General features: G+C 53.1%; 2 protein-coding genes across 4 annotated transcripts; one reads left to right on the top strand and one right to left on the bottom strand.

Moving 5' to 3' along the window:
* Positions 1–28: 28 nt before the first annotated feature.
* Positions 29–8,186, bottom strand: CUEDC2 (CUE domain containing 2). 3 transcript variants are annotated; one of them, XM_045568516.1, is made up of 9 exons: positions 8,064–8,186; positions 1,931–2,017; positions 1,432–1,575; positions 1,277–1,338; positions 1,051–1,187; positions 792–974; positions 590–651; positions 449–509; positions 29–366 (listed from the first exon to the last, which is right to left on the bottom strand). In XM_045568516.1, the coding sequence occupies exons 2-9, from the start codon at positions 2,002–2,004 to the stop codon at positions 220–222; spliced, it is 870 nt and encodes a 289-aa protein (XP_045424472.1). In that variant the 5' UTR covers positions 2,005–2,017; positions 8,064–8,186; the 3' UTR covers positions 29–219. The 3 variants fall into 3 exon arrangements, with proteins under 3 accessions (XP_045424472.1, XP_045424473.1, XP_045424474.1); XM_045568517.1 differs by having other exon boundaries at positions 1,057–1,187; positions 8,064–8,185; XM_045568518.1 differs by lacking the exon at positions 1,931–2,017 and having other exon boundaries at positions 8,064–8,185.
* Positions 4,116–5,517, top strand: LOC123649722 (putative uncharacterized protein encoded by LINC00269). Its single transcript, XM_045567902.1, has 2 exons — positions 4,116–4,319; positions 5,231–5,517. The coding sequence occupies exons 1-2, from the start codon at positions 4,116–4,118 to the stop codon at positions 5,330–5,332; spliced, it is 306 nt and encodes a 101-aa protein (XP_045423858.1). The 3' UTR covers positions 5,333–5,517.
* Positions 8,187–13,690: the final 5,504 nt, after the last annotated feature.

Genomic DNA, 13,690 nt, shown 5'->3' with positions numbered 1-13,690 from the left:
GCAGAAATGACCAGAATGCACTCACACCTTCCTTGGGCCACCTTTACTGTGCCCATGGAGGCAGCCCCGAGAGTAGGTTAACACAATGGAGTAAGGAAGTAGGGAAGAGGGATAAAGATGGGGGACAGGAGTTAGGGAGGCCCCTATGTGGGGGTGTAGGGCTCCTGCATCCCTCTGGGACCTGAGCCTAGAAGGCTCCAGCAGAGTCCGGCCAGTGCCTCAGTGGAAGCGGTACTTTCTGGCTGGCTTGAGGTTGATGTATGTGGCCTTCATCTCTTCGGCCTCAGGGTTCCGGACGTCTTTGAATCGTTCCCCTTTGGTGCTCACCACCTGGTTGTCGATGTATCGGATCAGCTTCTTGGGGGCCTGTCAGGCAATCAGGCAGTGAGTGGCAGGAGCAGGGGCCAGGAGCCAGTCCCACCCACTCCACATCCCCAGCACCACTCACCTCCTTGGGAGCCATGGGCCGGTGAACCTTCTGATCCTCTGCGCTATCCACCATCATGTACCTGCCAAAAACTGGCTGGGTGAAGCTCCAGTCACCCTGGGAAGACCCTCCAGGGCCCAGCCCAGCCCAGCCCAGACTCACTTCTGCAGGATGAAGGACTTCAGCTCATCCTTTTGGGGGCCTCTGAGGCGCCTGGGCAGGTCCTGCAGAGAGGGGAAGACTGGTCTAGGCCCAAGGGCACCAGGAGGGGAAAGAGGGAGGGATACGTAGGGGTAGGGGCTTACCACTAAGGGAAAATGTAGCTAAGGCTACATGTGGGGGGTAGGGGATTGGGAGAAGATACCTGGTTGGGGCCATCCCAGGCTGGAGGCCCCTCTTCCTTCCCCTCTACCAGCATCTGCACAGCTTCCTCCAAGTCACCCCGAGCTTTGGCCAGCACCCACTGGGCCTGTTCCATGGAACAGGTAGGGAAGACCTCCAGGAGTACATCTACCCCTGGCAGCAGCTCCTCTTCAGCGCCGGCTGCCTGTGGGCACCATGTTAATGAGAAGCAGTACTTCCTCCTTTCCCCCCTCAGGTGCCTCATCTGTGCCCTCTTCTACTAGTACCTCGTCTTGGGTGTCCCCAGCAGCATCAGCAGAAGACCTGGTCTCTCCTTTGAGCTTTTCAGGCCGTTGCAGGGGCTCTGGGGAGATGGGCACCTGGCCTTGCACACCAGAGCTCTGTGGTTGCAGGTTCTCTTAAAGAGACAGAGCATCTGGTTGGCCAGGGCTTTAGGAGGGTATGGGGAGTTATATATCACCCAAGTACCCAAAGCCCCAGACTTACCTTTGTTCCTGGCATCACTCAGCTGCCCTGAGAGCTTCTGCATCATGTCCCCTATTGTGCCCCTGAAAAGACAGGAGGGTGGTGAGAGGACAACTCTGCCCTCCCCCCATAATCACCCAGACCCTTTCCTCCTCTTGACCCCAGCCAGGTCCCACCTGGGGATGTGGGCGAAGCCAGGCACATAGGCCTCCATCATCTCAGTGAAGGCCTCCATGTCGAAGTTCTCCTCTGATGGGCCTGTGGGGCCCAGATCTTCCAGGACCCCAAGCACATAGGAGAAGATGACCTCATCCAAGCCACTGCAGGAAGGAGACAGGACAAGCCCTGGGTAGGACACTGGACACCTCCCGCAACCCACCTAGCCTGAGACTCCAGCCCTCAGCTTCATGGGGTCCTTAAACTAGACCTCAGTCCTTGAAGCCAGAGACTATCCCACCCTCCTTCAGAGCTATGGTTTCACATCTGTCCAACAAAGATGACAGGGACAGGATGAGAGGTCAGGCCACCTCAACAAATCATAATCGGCCCTCCCCCACCTCAGGAATAGGGCTGAGTGCTTTCCTCCCCGGTCTCTTCAACAGCCAGGGCCCAGAGTACTGCTTGGCAGTGCCAGCCCTGGCCCTAGCGTGATCCTTCTGGGGCAGCTGCTGCTACCTGAGGTCGGCCTCCGGGAGGTGCGTCTGGACAAAGGCAAGGAGGGCTGCACTGACAATCCTTTCCAGCTCCATGCTCTCTCCTCTTCTGAAGGGACACAAACAGACAGGATTGCCAGGCCCTCTCCTGCCTGCCCCCACCCACTGGGCCTGGGGGCAGTGGCTCCTCCCTCCTGGCCTGCCAGTGGAACCATCTGTAGGTGTCTAGATGTCACCCTCCCTACTGCCCCAAGCAGAGCCACAGCCCCTCCCCCACCTATCTCTCACCTCCTGCAGCCTGAGACAGAGCAGGGCACTGTCCCCAGAGAAGTCCTCCAGAGGGAAGCCCCCCCCTTCCCCCATCCTCCATCCTATTCCCCAGCAGCAGGCCCAGACCCTCTGGCAAGAAGCCAAGGTCTTGGGGTCACATGCCTCCTGGCTAAGGAATCCCATTATTGAGGGGGCCAATTGGCCCCCAAGTCCAACCACAAGGGGCCCCATTGTCCAGCCTCTCAAGGAGCAGACCTTGGGACCAAGCACAGCACTTCCCCCACCCAGAACATGCCACCCACCTTCTGCACAAAGGGGCTTTTCTGGCTCTGGGGCCCAGATGGAAGGGGAAGTCTTTCAAGGATTCTCTCCTCCTGCCTAATCCCTGCCCCTGCAGAAGCCTGGGGCTATCTACAGAGGGCTTTGCATCCTCCTTCCCAAGGCCTCTGGGGCCCCACAAGATCCCTCGCCCACCTCTCCAAACTCCCCACTCCTGCCGCACCAGACCTCCTTGCTGTTCCTCAAGCCTGCTGAGCTGCTTCCTGCCTGTGTCACTTGGCTCATCCTCACACTTCCTCCAGGCCTCTGCTCAAATGTTACCTCCTCAGAGAGACCTTTCCAGACTAACCTACTAAAAATATGTTCTCCCCATACTCCTGAACCCCTTACCCTGCTTGCTACACAGCATTTATACAGTTTAACATTATTTTGTGTTTATTTGCCTATTGTCAGTCCGCCTCCGTAGAATGTGGGGTGAGGGGGACACTTTGTCTTACTCATTGGTGTAGCCCTAGCACCTAGAAAAATGCCTGCACTTAGGTGCTCGATAAATAGTTGTTGACATATTTCGTCCCCACCTACATGCTTTTGATTCTCACAAGTCTGTACCTGGGAGTTAGGAACACGGGGGTGGTAATGAATGTTTCCTGACCCACAGGTCCAAATGTCAGCTCATCATCCCACGCAGAAGGCTGTGAGGCATCTCAAATTCCACACACCCCAAATTCGTATGTTCTGGTCTGTTCACACCCTCCCCTACCTTCTGCAGTGGCCTGGATGAGTGTCATCAGCTGACACCACTCACTCAGCTGCCAAACCTGAAACTTGGGGATTACCCTTGATTTTGCCCTTTTTCACCCCCACCTGCTGCACCCAATCACCAAGTCCTGTCAATTCTACTCCCTGTTATTCTCCATTCTATCCACTTCCCATCTCCAGTCTGGCTTCTGCTCCAACATCTGTATGAAAATTTCTTAGGCTGAGGTCACCAGTTACTTTTCAGGTTTCGGTGTAATTAGGTTGAACTATATGAACTTGGCAATTTTGTCTGGTTTTGATCTACAAACAAAGGGCAATTTCTTATGCTTTCACCTTATTTCCCCTTTCAACAGCACCAACTTTTGGTTTCTGATACATCAGACACTCCTGGTATCCTTCTACCTCTCTGGCCATTTCTTCCAGGCTCCTTCTCTGTCCCCTTTTCCTCTGCTGCCCTCTAATCTCAGGAATTCCTCAGGCTTAAAGCTGCCGCTCCTCTCTCCTCACTGCATGCACGCTCTCTCACCCCTCCCTGAAGACCTCATCTGGCCCACATTTTTTTTTTTTTTTGAGACAGAGTCTCACTTTGTTGCCCGGGGTAGAGTGAGTGCCATGGCATCAGCCTAGCTCACAGCAACCTCAAACTCCTGGGCTTAAGCAATCCTCCTGCCTCAGCCTCCCGGGTAGCTGGGACTATACGCATGCGCCACCATGCCCGCTAATTTTTTCTATATATATTTTTAGTTGTCCAGATAATTTTTATTTCTATTTTTAGTAGAGACGGGGTCTCGCTCAGGCTGGTCTCGAACTCCTGACCTCGAGCGATCCACCCGCCTCGGCCTCCCAGAGGGCTAGGATTACAGGCGTGAGCCACCGCGCCCGGCCTGGCCCACATTTTTATGTATCAGCCCTACGTCACCAACTCCCAAATTTTCTTTACTTTTTTTTTTTTTTTGAGACAGAGTCTCACTCTGTTGCCCAGGCTAGAGTGCTGTGGCGTCAGCCTAGCTCACAGCAACCTCAAATTCCTGGGCTCAAACAATCCTCCTGCCTCAGCCTCCCGAGCAGCTGGGACTACAGGCATGTGCCACCATGCCCGGCTAATTTTTTCTATGTATTTTTAGTTGTCCAGCTAATTTCTTTCTATTTTTTTAGTAGAGACAGGGTCTCGTTCTTGCTCAGGCTGGTCCCGAACTCCTGAGCTCAAATGATCCACTCACTTTGGCCTCCCAGAGTGCTAGGATTACAAGTGTGAGCCACCACACCCAGCCAACCAAATTTTCAATCCGCTAGTCCAGTCTCCTCCTCTGAGCTACAAACCTGGGACATCTACCTCCCTGACACAGCCACGTGGACGTCTTCCAGGCATCTCATGCTTAACATGTTCCACACTGACATTCTCTCAAGTTTCTTTACTCCTCTAAGGCCATCTTCAGTAAATGCATGACCAGGCACCTGGCTGTTCCTGCCCAAGTCCTATCCTTCACACCACCCACCTCTTGCTTTCCCTCTCCAGTCAGTCACCAAGCTCTGACCACTCTCTCTCTCCAAATTTCCTCCTCTCCACATCTCCTCCCGCTATGCTTCATCACCTGCCTGCAGGAGCTTCCTAACCCTTCTCCTAACAACCTATTCTCCACACCATAGCTGGGTGATCTTTGCAAAAATCATGTCTTCTCCTGCTTAAAGTCTATCAGTGCCTTCCCACTACTGTTTGGATAAGTCCAGAATCTTTTTATGGCTTTCAGTTCAGGGCCTCGTCCTGCCCATTACCTCTCCAGCTTCACCACGCACCACACTTTCCCTGGATCACTCCCCTCCACCCTTGCTTCTTTCAGTTTGCCCACACTCAAGCTCTTTTGTAGCAAGGGCCTCTGCACAAACTGTTTCCTCTGCCAGGGTGCCCTTCCACCTCCACCCCTTCACATACTCTTTCTTATCTTTTTGGTCTTGTTTTCTTTCTTTCTTTCTTTTTTTTTTTTTTATGAGACAGTGTCTCGCTCTTGCTCAGGCTGGTCTCGAACTCCTGAGCTCAAACGATCCACCTGCCTCAGCCTCCCAGAGTGCTAGGATTACAGGCGTGAGCCACCGCGCCCGGCCTTTGGTCTTGTTTTAAAATCCCCTTCCTCAAGGGACACTGCCCCTGACCCTCCGGAACTGGTTGGGTCCCTGCCATATTACACCTTCATTGACACTTTCCTTACTAGCAGCACCTTTCACAGCTATAATTAACCAGTTATTTGGACAGTATTTAACACATTAACTGCCATGTCAGCTGTATTTAACTCATGCTAGTTTTGAGCCCGGGGCCTCATGAAGCATATGTAACTAATACATCTCTTCACCTTGGGAGCTTCATGAACCATTTTTCAAGTTGCATAGAACTCACGCACAGAAAACAATAAAAAATAACAAAATTTTCATTAAATTAGAAGATTGTTTTGTTTTTAAAGTTTTTATTCCATTTTCATAATAAAACACCATGGCCCCAAGGTAAAAATTTTTTTTCTAATGTGGCAGTCAATGTGTTACTGTTTCTTCCAGTTGTTTCATGAAGGCAGGGACTACATACCTGGCTTACTCACCAATGCATCCTCAATGTCTCTCATGAAGTAGGCCCTCAATAAATAGTTACTCTCCACTTAGATGAAGAAACTGATGCTCAGTGCCTTTAATGACTTGCCCGAAGTCACCTGGCTTGACTGTGGTGGCCAGATTTAAATCCAGGTCACCTAGTTCAGTATCTACTCTAGAAGCTAGTCTGCAGGATGGCGGATATCAAGACTTCCAAGTGGGTTAGGACAGGGGAACCATCTATGATCACAATTGCCTGGTTCCCTGAGTGGTAACACAGAGTTGCTGTGATGGCATAGGGATCGCTTTGGAAGGCAGGACTGAGAAGCCCCAGCCTACCAGGTGGATGCATGCCTCCTGCTCCAGAACCCTACCATGGGCCCTGGGGAAGAGCAGAACAGCTCAGCCCAGGCCTACCAGCTCCCATCATGCAGCTCCCCCAAGAGGGGAGCCCCCTCCAGAGACCTACATTAACCATGGGTTACATTGCCCTTAAATCCTGGCTGCCGTCAGTTGCTGGGAAACCTCTGCTGGGACAAAGGCCCATGGCTGCTGCATGAAAGCCTAGTTTCTAGAGAAGAAGCTTCTCAGAGATGTGTCTGATGCTATTGGGTTTCAAACCAAGGTCCGGAGACCAGGGAATTGTTATTGGGAAACTCCCGCTGTCCCCAAATAAAAAGTCTTTCTCCCCTGAGCTTTTGCTATAGCCTGCCTCTCAAGAAAATATCCTCCCTCGTCCGGTTCTTGGGTTGCCCAAACTTCACCCAGCCTTCTAAGCTTGCCCATCCCCATCCCCTAGCTTTCCTCCACATGTCCTTCCTACTTAGGCACTCCTCCTAAAAATTCTTCCCCCACAGTCCTGGAGTTGGGGAAGATTTGGTCTGCCAAACTGGTTTCCTAAGTTGTACCCTGAGCAGCCCGCCTCCTCCAGGGTAAGAGCATGATCTCCATGAGATATTTCAAATTCCATATATGGCCCACAGAACCCCATTACTTCTTGGGGACCCCAAGCCAGAGAACACTGGTTGGTGGTGCCTATGAAATGTGAGTGTTATCCTGTCATGAGTCCTGCTTAAACACTTCTGATGATGTTAATACTCACATTTACTGACTCTGCTTACGAGGCATTGTTCCAAGCACTCTACATGTACTAACTTACCTAATCCTCACAATAGCTCTAAAATGTAGACACTATTACTATCCTAATTTTACCTACAAGGAAATGGAGGCAAGTAACTAAGTAACTTCCCAAGGTCATGGAGCAAGTTAATGGTAGATTTACACCCAGTTAATCTGGGTCCAGAACCCTCACTGTTAACCACCACATGTACACTGCCTCTCATGATACAAATGGTGTGGCCCCAGCTTATGTTCTGATTCTCCTCTCCTGCTTTGCTGGCCCTCTTGCCTACTTCAGAATCTTTCTCACAACAATCTCCCAAATTAGAATATCTTTTTCTCTGCCTCCCCAAGTTTTTCATTCTGCAGGACTCACTTCCTTCCTGCAGCCAACCCTGACTGCCCCATCCTCACTGCTCCCAGGTGGCCTGAGAGCTTCCCAAGGGCAGGCACAAGCCTAGACCCTCCAGATGCTTGATAGAGACCCTCTGGACAAATTTAAGTGAAACTGGGGTAAGGAGTGCCATGCTGCTCCCTTGGGGTGGGGACGTGCTCAAAGTGGAAGAAGGGCAGGCCATGTGGGAGGAGGAATCCTGGGAACCAGTGTGAAAGGACTCCTAGGGAACTCAGGCAGCAAGGGGTATAGCAGAAGTATTCACTGCTTCTCCCAGCCCCTATGAAGCCCTGCTCCTGGGGCCCTAGACCCATAATGCACGCCCCAGAGGATATCATTTTCCCCTGATCCCCAAGTCAGGCCTTAGAGGAACCAAGGACATTGAGGGGAACAAGGGATCCCTGCATCCAAAGTCAGGCGGGAGCACAAACGGGAGTAGGGGGAACACAGGAAGTGGAACCGCGATGATGGCTGACTCCTGAAGCTGGAGCTCCCTAAACCCGCTAGCGGGACACCCGTAAGCGTCCAGAATAGTACGCCCGAGGGCACGGGGATGCGGTTGCGGCCTTGGGGGACACATGACCAGGCAGGCCTGAGCAAACTGTATGTGCCTTGATACAGGCCACGGCGAGAATCAGAGATGGGGGTCCGGCGGGCCCCAGGGGCGGGGTACCGTGGGGGAACACACAGGACGGGTACCCTGGGTCAGTGCTCTCCGCGACTCTCCTAGCCCTGGGCCGGGGGCTGGAGGGGAAATCACCTGCTCCGTCGGGCGCCGCCGGCGACTTGTCCAGCGCGGTGCAGCTCTCATCCCCCAGCCCCACCAACGAGATCAAAGGCGGGGCCCAGAGCGGTTCCCTTCTAGAGGCGCCGCAGTGGCCATCTTTGAGAAGGTCAAATTGCCCACAACGGGGCGGGGCTTCTACCCTCATTCTCAAATGTCCCGGGGCTTTGGATGGGTTCCCGCGGCGGCCATTTTTGTTGCGGGTAGGAGGAGTTAGGCGTGGAGGTCCCGCCAGTGGGTGGAGTCGCAGTGGTTGGGATCGTATCCCCATCTTGTTCCTCCTCATCTGCCAGAGCCACAGAAGCTTTTGACCCCACTTAGGGTCTTCCCATCCGCCTATTTCCTAACCCCCAGGATCTCGACCCTCAAATCCTATAGCTTTCTCCCTCTCTTCTCCGTGTCTCTCCCACCCTTCCACAGTCCCCGTGACTCCCTGCTTGGGTCTGGTGGCCCCTTACTCTCAGCCCTGGTGTTCTTCCCCCAAATCCCAGTGTCTCTCCCCCATAGTAGTCAGTCCAGGTTTAAGCCCTGTCACCCAGTCATCCCTTAGGTGCTGACTTCCCCACTCTCTGTCCCCTTTGCATCCCCTTGACAGCGATGTCTCTCCTCAACATTAGGATGCGTTAGTGTCTAGGTCTGGGGAAGGTGGAGCCTGGTATTTGGGGGACAGGGGGCAGCAGGCGCTGAAATGAGGATCAAGCCCAGATCCTGGACAGCCTGCACACCATGACTACTCCCAGTGCCTTTCTGCCCATGTTCAAGGGCCTTCTCGTCCAGGACAGGACAGCTGAACTCCAGGGCCCAAGGAGGCCTCAGCTTCCTTTTTTTTTTTTTTTTTTTTTGAGATAGGGTCTCCCTCTGTTGCTCAGGCTGGAGAGCAGTGGTGCTATCATGGCTCCCTGAAGCCTCAGACTCCTAGGCTCCAGTGATCCTCCCACCTTGGCCACCCAAGTAGCTGGGACTACAGGGACACACCGCAATGCCCAGCTAATTTTTTTCTTTTCAATTTTTTGTAGAAAAGAGGTGTGTGTGCCTCACTATGTTGCCTAGGCTGGTTTCGAACTCCTGGCCTAAAGTGATCCTCCCACCTCGGCCTCCCAAAGTGCTGGGATTACTGGCTGAGCCACCACACCCAATCCTCCTCAACTTCCTCTTTCTGTTCCTGCTGCTTCAACCTTCCCGGTGCTGCCCTGTGGGGAAGCTCACAACCCTCCCTTCCCCGGAACCCTAAAATGGGTCATGAGAGAAAGAATCCCATTCAAGAGTAAACTAGCTGGGTGGGTAGGGGAGGCAGTAATTAATTAATTAATTTAAAAAAGAGAAAAAAATGGGGGGAAAAAAAGAGTAAACTGGCCTATCCCCAATCAGGAGCACCCTTGTAGGGTGCTGGGGATTCAGAAGCTGTCCCTACCCTCAGGAACTCACAGTCCAAGGGAGAAAGTCCCATCCTCTCCTCTCCTGTAGGGACTGAGGCACTGCCAAGGTACTATGGAGAAAAAGAGGATTCCTGCTTCCTCTTCCACCTGTCCCTCACCACAGGGTGCCTCTTCCCCACTAGGGTCCTCTGGCCTCAGAAAGAGCAAGAGCTTGGCTGCTGGGAGGGCTGGGGCAGGAGAAGGGGAGAAAGGAGGGGCATTTTTGGCGTCGCTTCTCCCATAAAAACACTGTTGCTCCAGCCTGGCGCTGCTAAGGTTAATGAAGGATGGGGTGACAGCCACTTTGAACTCTGGCCAGGCAGGCTCCTGGGAAGGGGTAATGGGCAGCCACATCAGCCCCAGGCCTCTTGCCAGCCCTCCAGAGCCCAGGCCACCCCTTCCTCCCCCGTCCCCCTTCCTCCTCCCCTCTGTCCATTGCACAATACTGATGACTCTTCTCCCCTCACCACCCCCCATTCCCGGAACTTTTGGGTTTCCTCAGTAGAACTGCCCCCTAGTTCTCGCCCAAGACCCCTGCAGCCATCCCTGATGCTGTGCCTTCCCCCTCTTCTGTTTCCTGTTTCCTTGATGGCAGCCGGGTGTAACTAGATATCAGAAAGAACTTCCTGAGCTTTCAGGGGAGCCCCTCCAATCCCAACTCAAACTCTGGGGAGTCCCAGCTCTGTGAAGCAGGGGTCAAGTTGGGGGAGCCTGAGGACATAAGGGGGGCTGAGGAAAGGGACCACCACAAACACAAAACACACAGAGACTGTAAGGTAGGGGCCCCAGAGAACCCCCGTCCTGCTCGGGATTCCACAGCTGGCCCGACGTAAGCCCCTGATTTTCCATCCCCTCAGGTTTCTGTCTCTCCCTGTCCAGGATGGAAAAGACTCCACCTGCCCTTTGGGTGCTGCTTGAAGCCACGTGGGTGAAAGGGGGTTGAGTGATGCCTCCTCTACCCCCTTCCCTCAGATGGATTTTGCAGCTGGTGTTTGGGTGCCTGGGTGTCCTCAGCTGAGGGGAAAAGCTAGAAGCCTATGCTGAAGCTTCCCCTGGCACATCAGTTCCCCACCATCCTGCCTCAAAATGAGGAATTGGCTTCCATTTGGCATAAAGGGCAGACTTTCCAGGCATTAAGAGCAGAGAAAGAACCCAGCGGGCTGGTCTTAAGGGGTGGGAGGCCCCAGTCAGCGACCCAGGTGAGGAAGGGAATGCTTCAAAGAGTGGCAGGGGGCAGGGGTCCCTGCTCTGGCTTGAGGTCAGAAAGGGATCTCTGGGCAGGGTGCCTGGCCCTCCCACACCTTCCTCCTTTCTCAGAAGAGCCAGCCCGGGCGGGGGTGGAAGGCGTCTGGGGCGGGGGTGGCGGCCCTATTTAAGGAGCACCCTTTGAGAGCATCGTTGCAGATCCAGCCCCAGGAGCAAGGAGAGGAGGCTTCCTGGGTAAGTGCTGGCCCCCTGTCTGGATTCCAGCAGGGGTGTGGGGAGGGTGGTTCCTGAGCCCGCCTGGCTTTCCTTCTCCAGGGATAGGCTGCAGCTCTGCCACGTGAGTAGAGTAGCACCCAGCCCTCAGTTTCACTCTCCAGAAAATGAAAATGTGTTTCAGGAAATCTTTCTCCTCCACTCTTCTATCCCAGATACTTCACACCTTCACTCAAATGGAGGGAATGGGCCGGGCCAGGCGCAGTGGCTCACACCTGTAACTCTAATACTCTGGCAGGCTGAGGCAGGAGGATCCCTTGAGCTCAGGAGTTCGAGACCAGCCTGAGGAAAAGTGAGACCCAGTCTCTACCAAAAAAAGGAGGATTTAGGGGGGATTCTTGGACCCCTACCTTGGGGATCCATATCTTGTGGAGCCCCTTTGGCTCAGGAACACCCTCAGGTATGTTTTCAGAGATGTACCTGTTCTGGCTCTTTCCTCAGCCCCTCGCCCCTCCAGCCCCACATCTGGCCCCAGCAGGAACACATCTGGGCAGTAGGTGATAGGACTGACTATGCAGTACCCAGGGTCTGGGGGGCAAAATTCCTGCCATGGCCTTGAGCCCCCTCCCCTCACACCCAACTCCAATTCCTGTTGAAATTTAGGGAACTCTTGTCCCTTTCATTAGCTATGGACCCCCATTTTCAGCTCCAAGCTCCGACCCTGCCTGGGATAGGAGATATCTTGAGATCCCAGTTTCCTCATCCGACCTATCCTGGGCCTTCCTCATCATGGGAATGGGAGAAAATTCACAGAAGACAGCACGGGAGGGCAGCATCTCGTGGGAGGCAGCGACCAGGCTGAGAAGACTTTGGCCACCTGGCTCTGAGAACTGAATTCCATAGGCTGTGAGCTCTAGCAAATGCCCTAGGGACTCAGTTCTGGTGCCTGGCTGTGCCACGCTATCAACGCCACCGAGGACATGGAGAAGCTGATGGATGGCTCAGACTCCAACAGCCCTGCCAGGCGCTCCTGCGCCAACCCCCACCCCCCCACCCGCTCACTAGCCAGATCTTTTAATAACTTTGACTGGTTCTACTCCTCTGCTCAAAGACTTCAATGGCTTCCCAAATGTCCTCACCCTGCTATTAAAGTCTTCCACAGTGTGGCCTCCACTTCGCTTTCAAGCCAATCTTCTGTTGCCCCCCGGTCATAACCTGCTGCTGCCAGTGAAACTCTGCTGCCCCTGCTCCCACCTTTATGCTTTCTCTCCTGGCAGTGCCTCTTCGTTTCTTCTGGGGACACTTCCTTACCATTGCTCTCTGTTGGAATCCTACATGTTCTTCAAAGCCCCTCTCAGATGCCTTTTCCAAGAGCCTCTCTCAATTCCCCAACAGTACATGTGACCTTGCACAAATCCTCCTTGCTCCTCTCCAGTGGGGCTGGATTGACAAGTCCCGAAGTGTTTAATCCAGCATCCTGCACATAGTAGCTGTTCAATAAATGTTTCTTGCATTTTGTTGAGTTATCTCCTGTGTGAAGAGGCAGTTTGACCTGGAGGTTAAGACTATAATCTAATCAGATTTCTCAGGTATGTTCTTAGTGTGCGACCTTGGGTAAATTGTTAACCTATGGGCCTCAGTGTTCTCATCTGTAAATGGGAATGATAATTACATCCATGCAATACAATTATATCCAGGCCGGGCGCGGTGGCTCATGCCTGTAATCCTAGCACTCTGGAAGGCTGAGGCGGGAGGATCACTTGAGGTCAGGAGTTCAAGACCAGCCTGAGCAAGAGTGAGAACCCCCATCTCTACTAAAAATAAAAAGAAATTAGCAGCCGGGCGCAATGGCTCACACCTGTAATCCTAGCACCCTGGGAGGCCTAGGTGGGAGGATCACTTGAGCTCAAGAATTTGAAACCAGTCTGAGCAAGAGCGAGACCCCATCTCTACTAAAAAAACAGAAAGAAATTATCTGGACAACTAAAAATATATATAGAAAAAATTAGCCAGGCGTGGTGGGGCACACTTGTAGTCCCAGCTACTCAGGAGGCTGAGGCAGGAGGATCTCTTGAGCCCAGGAGTTTGAGGTTGCTGTGAGCTAGGCTGACCCCATAGTACTCTAGCCCAGGCAACAGAGCAAGACTCTGTCTCAAAATAATAATAATAATATCCACATCAAGATTTTGTGAAGATTAAATTAAATGAGTTGATAGTTACCATGCGGGGCTTTAGCACAGTGCCTGGCATACATTATAGCAAGTTCTCAGCAAGTATATGAGGTTGTTAGGATTCTTACTCTGTTTCCTCGAGTAGAGTGTGAGCTATCCAATGGTAAGTTCTGTGGGGGTTGGAGTGAGGCTTGAAACTGGTCAGTCAGGGCTCCAGACCAGATGCTAGTCTGGGTAACAGGAAAGGCTGGGGCAAGGCCAGGGGGAAGAGGCCATCAGCTTAGGCCTTGGTGGCCCAGACCCTGCTGGGAGCCACCATCAGTTCTGGATTCTCACGTACTTTGTGACCTTGGGTGACACACTCCCTTTCACGGGCTCTGCTTTCCCAGCATAATGAAAATTGAGGGGGTTGGATCAGATGAATAGCAAGATCCATGGCGGCCCAGATGTTTTATGAGTTCTGAGCTTCCAAGGGTTAAGTTCAAAGAAAAGATCAAACAAGGACACATCTATACTCCCTGCAGGGCTCACATCCACAGGGCCTGAGTGAGGTAGGATGCTGGGCTCAGCTGAGTGGCAGCTGAGTGGCAGCGGCTCC

Source organism: Lemur catta, chromosome 14 (genome assembly GCF_020740605.2).
Source record: "Lemur catta isolate mLemCat1 chromosome 14, mLemCat1.pri, whole genome shotgun sequence".
NCBI lineage: Eukaryota > Metazoa > Chordata > Mammalia > Primates > Lemuridae > Lemur > Lemur catta.
The sequence above is the reverse complement of the archived record's forward strand: the minus strand, read 5'-3'. Positions and strand labels throughout refer to the sequence as shown.

Excerpts from the sequence above, each read along its gene's own strand:
- CUEDC2 (XM_045568516.1), bottom strand. The coding sequence starts at position 2,004 with ATGGAGCTGGAAAGGATTGTCAGTGCAGCCCTCCTTGCCTTTGTCCAG. Across the intron at positions 1,188-1,276 it reads GAGTGATGCCAGGAACAAAG|AGAACCTGCAACCACAGAGC; the intron begins GTAAGTCTGGGG and ends TGTCTCTTTAAG. Across the intron at positions 510-589 it reads AAGTCCTTCATCCTGCAGAA|GTACATGATGGTGGATAGCG; the intron begins GTGAGTCTGGGC and ends AGTTTTTGGCAG.
- LOC123649722 (XM_045567902.1), top strand. The coding sequence starts at position 4,116 with ATGTATCAGCCCTACGTCACCAACTCCCAAATTTTCTTTACTTTTTTT. Across the intron at positions 4,320-5,230 it reads TGTGCCACCATGCCCGGCTA|GGTCTCGAACTCCTGAGCTC; the intron begins ATTTTTTCTATG and ends CTTGCTCAGGCT.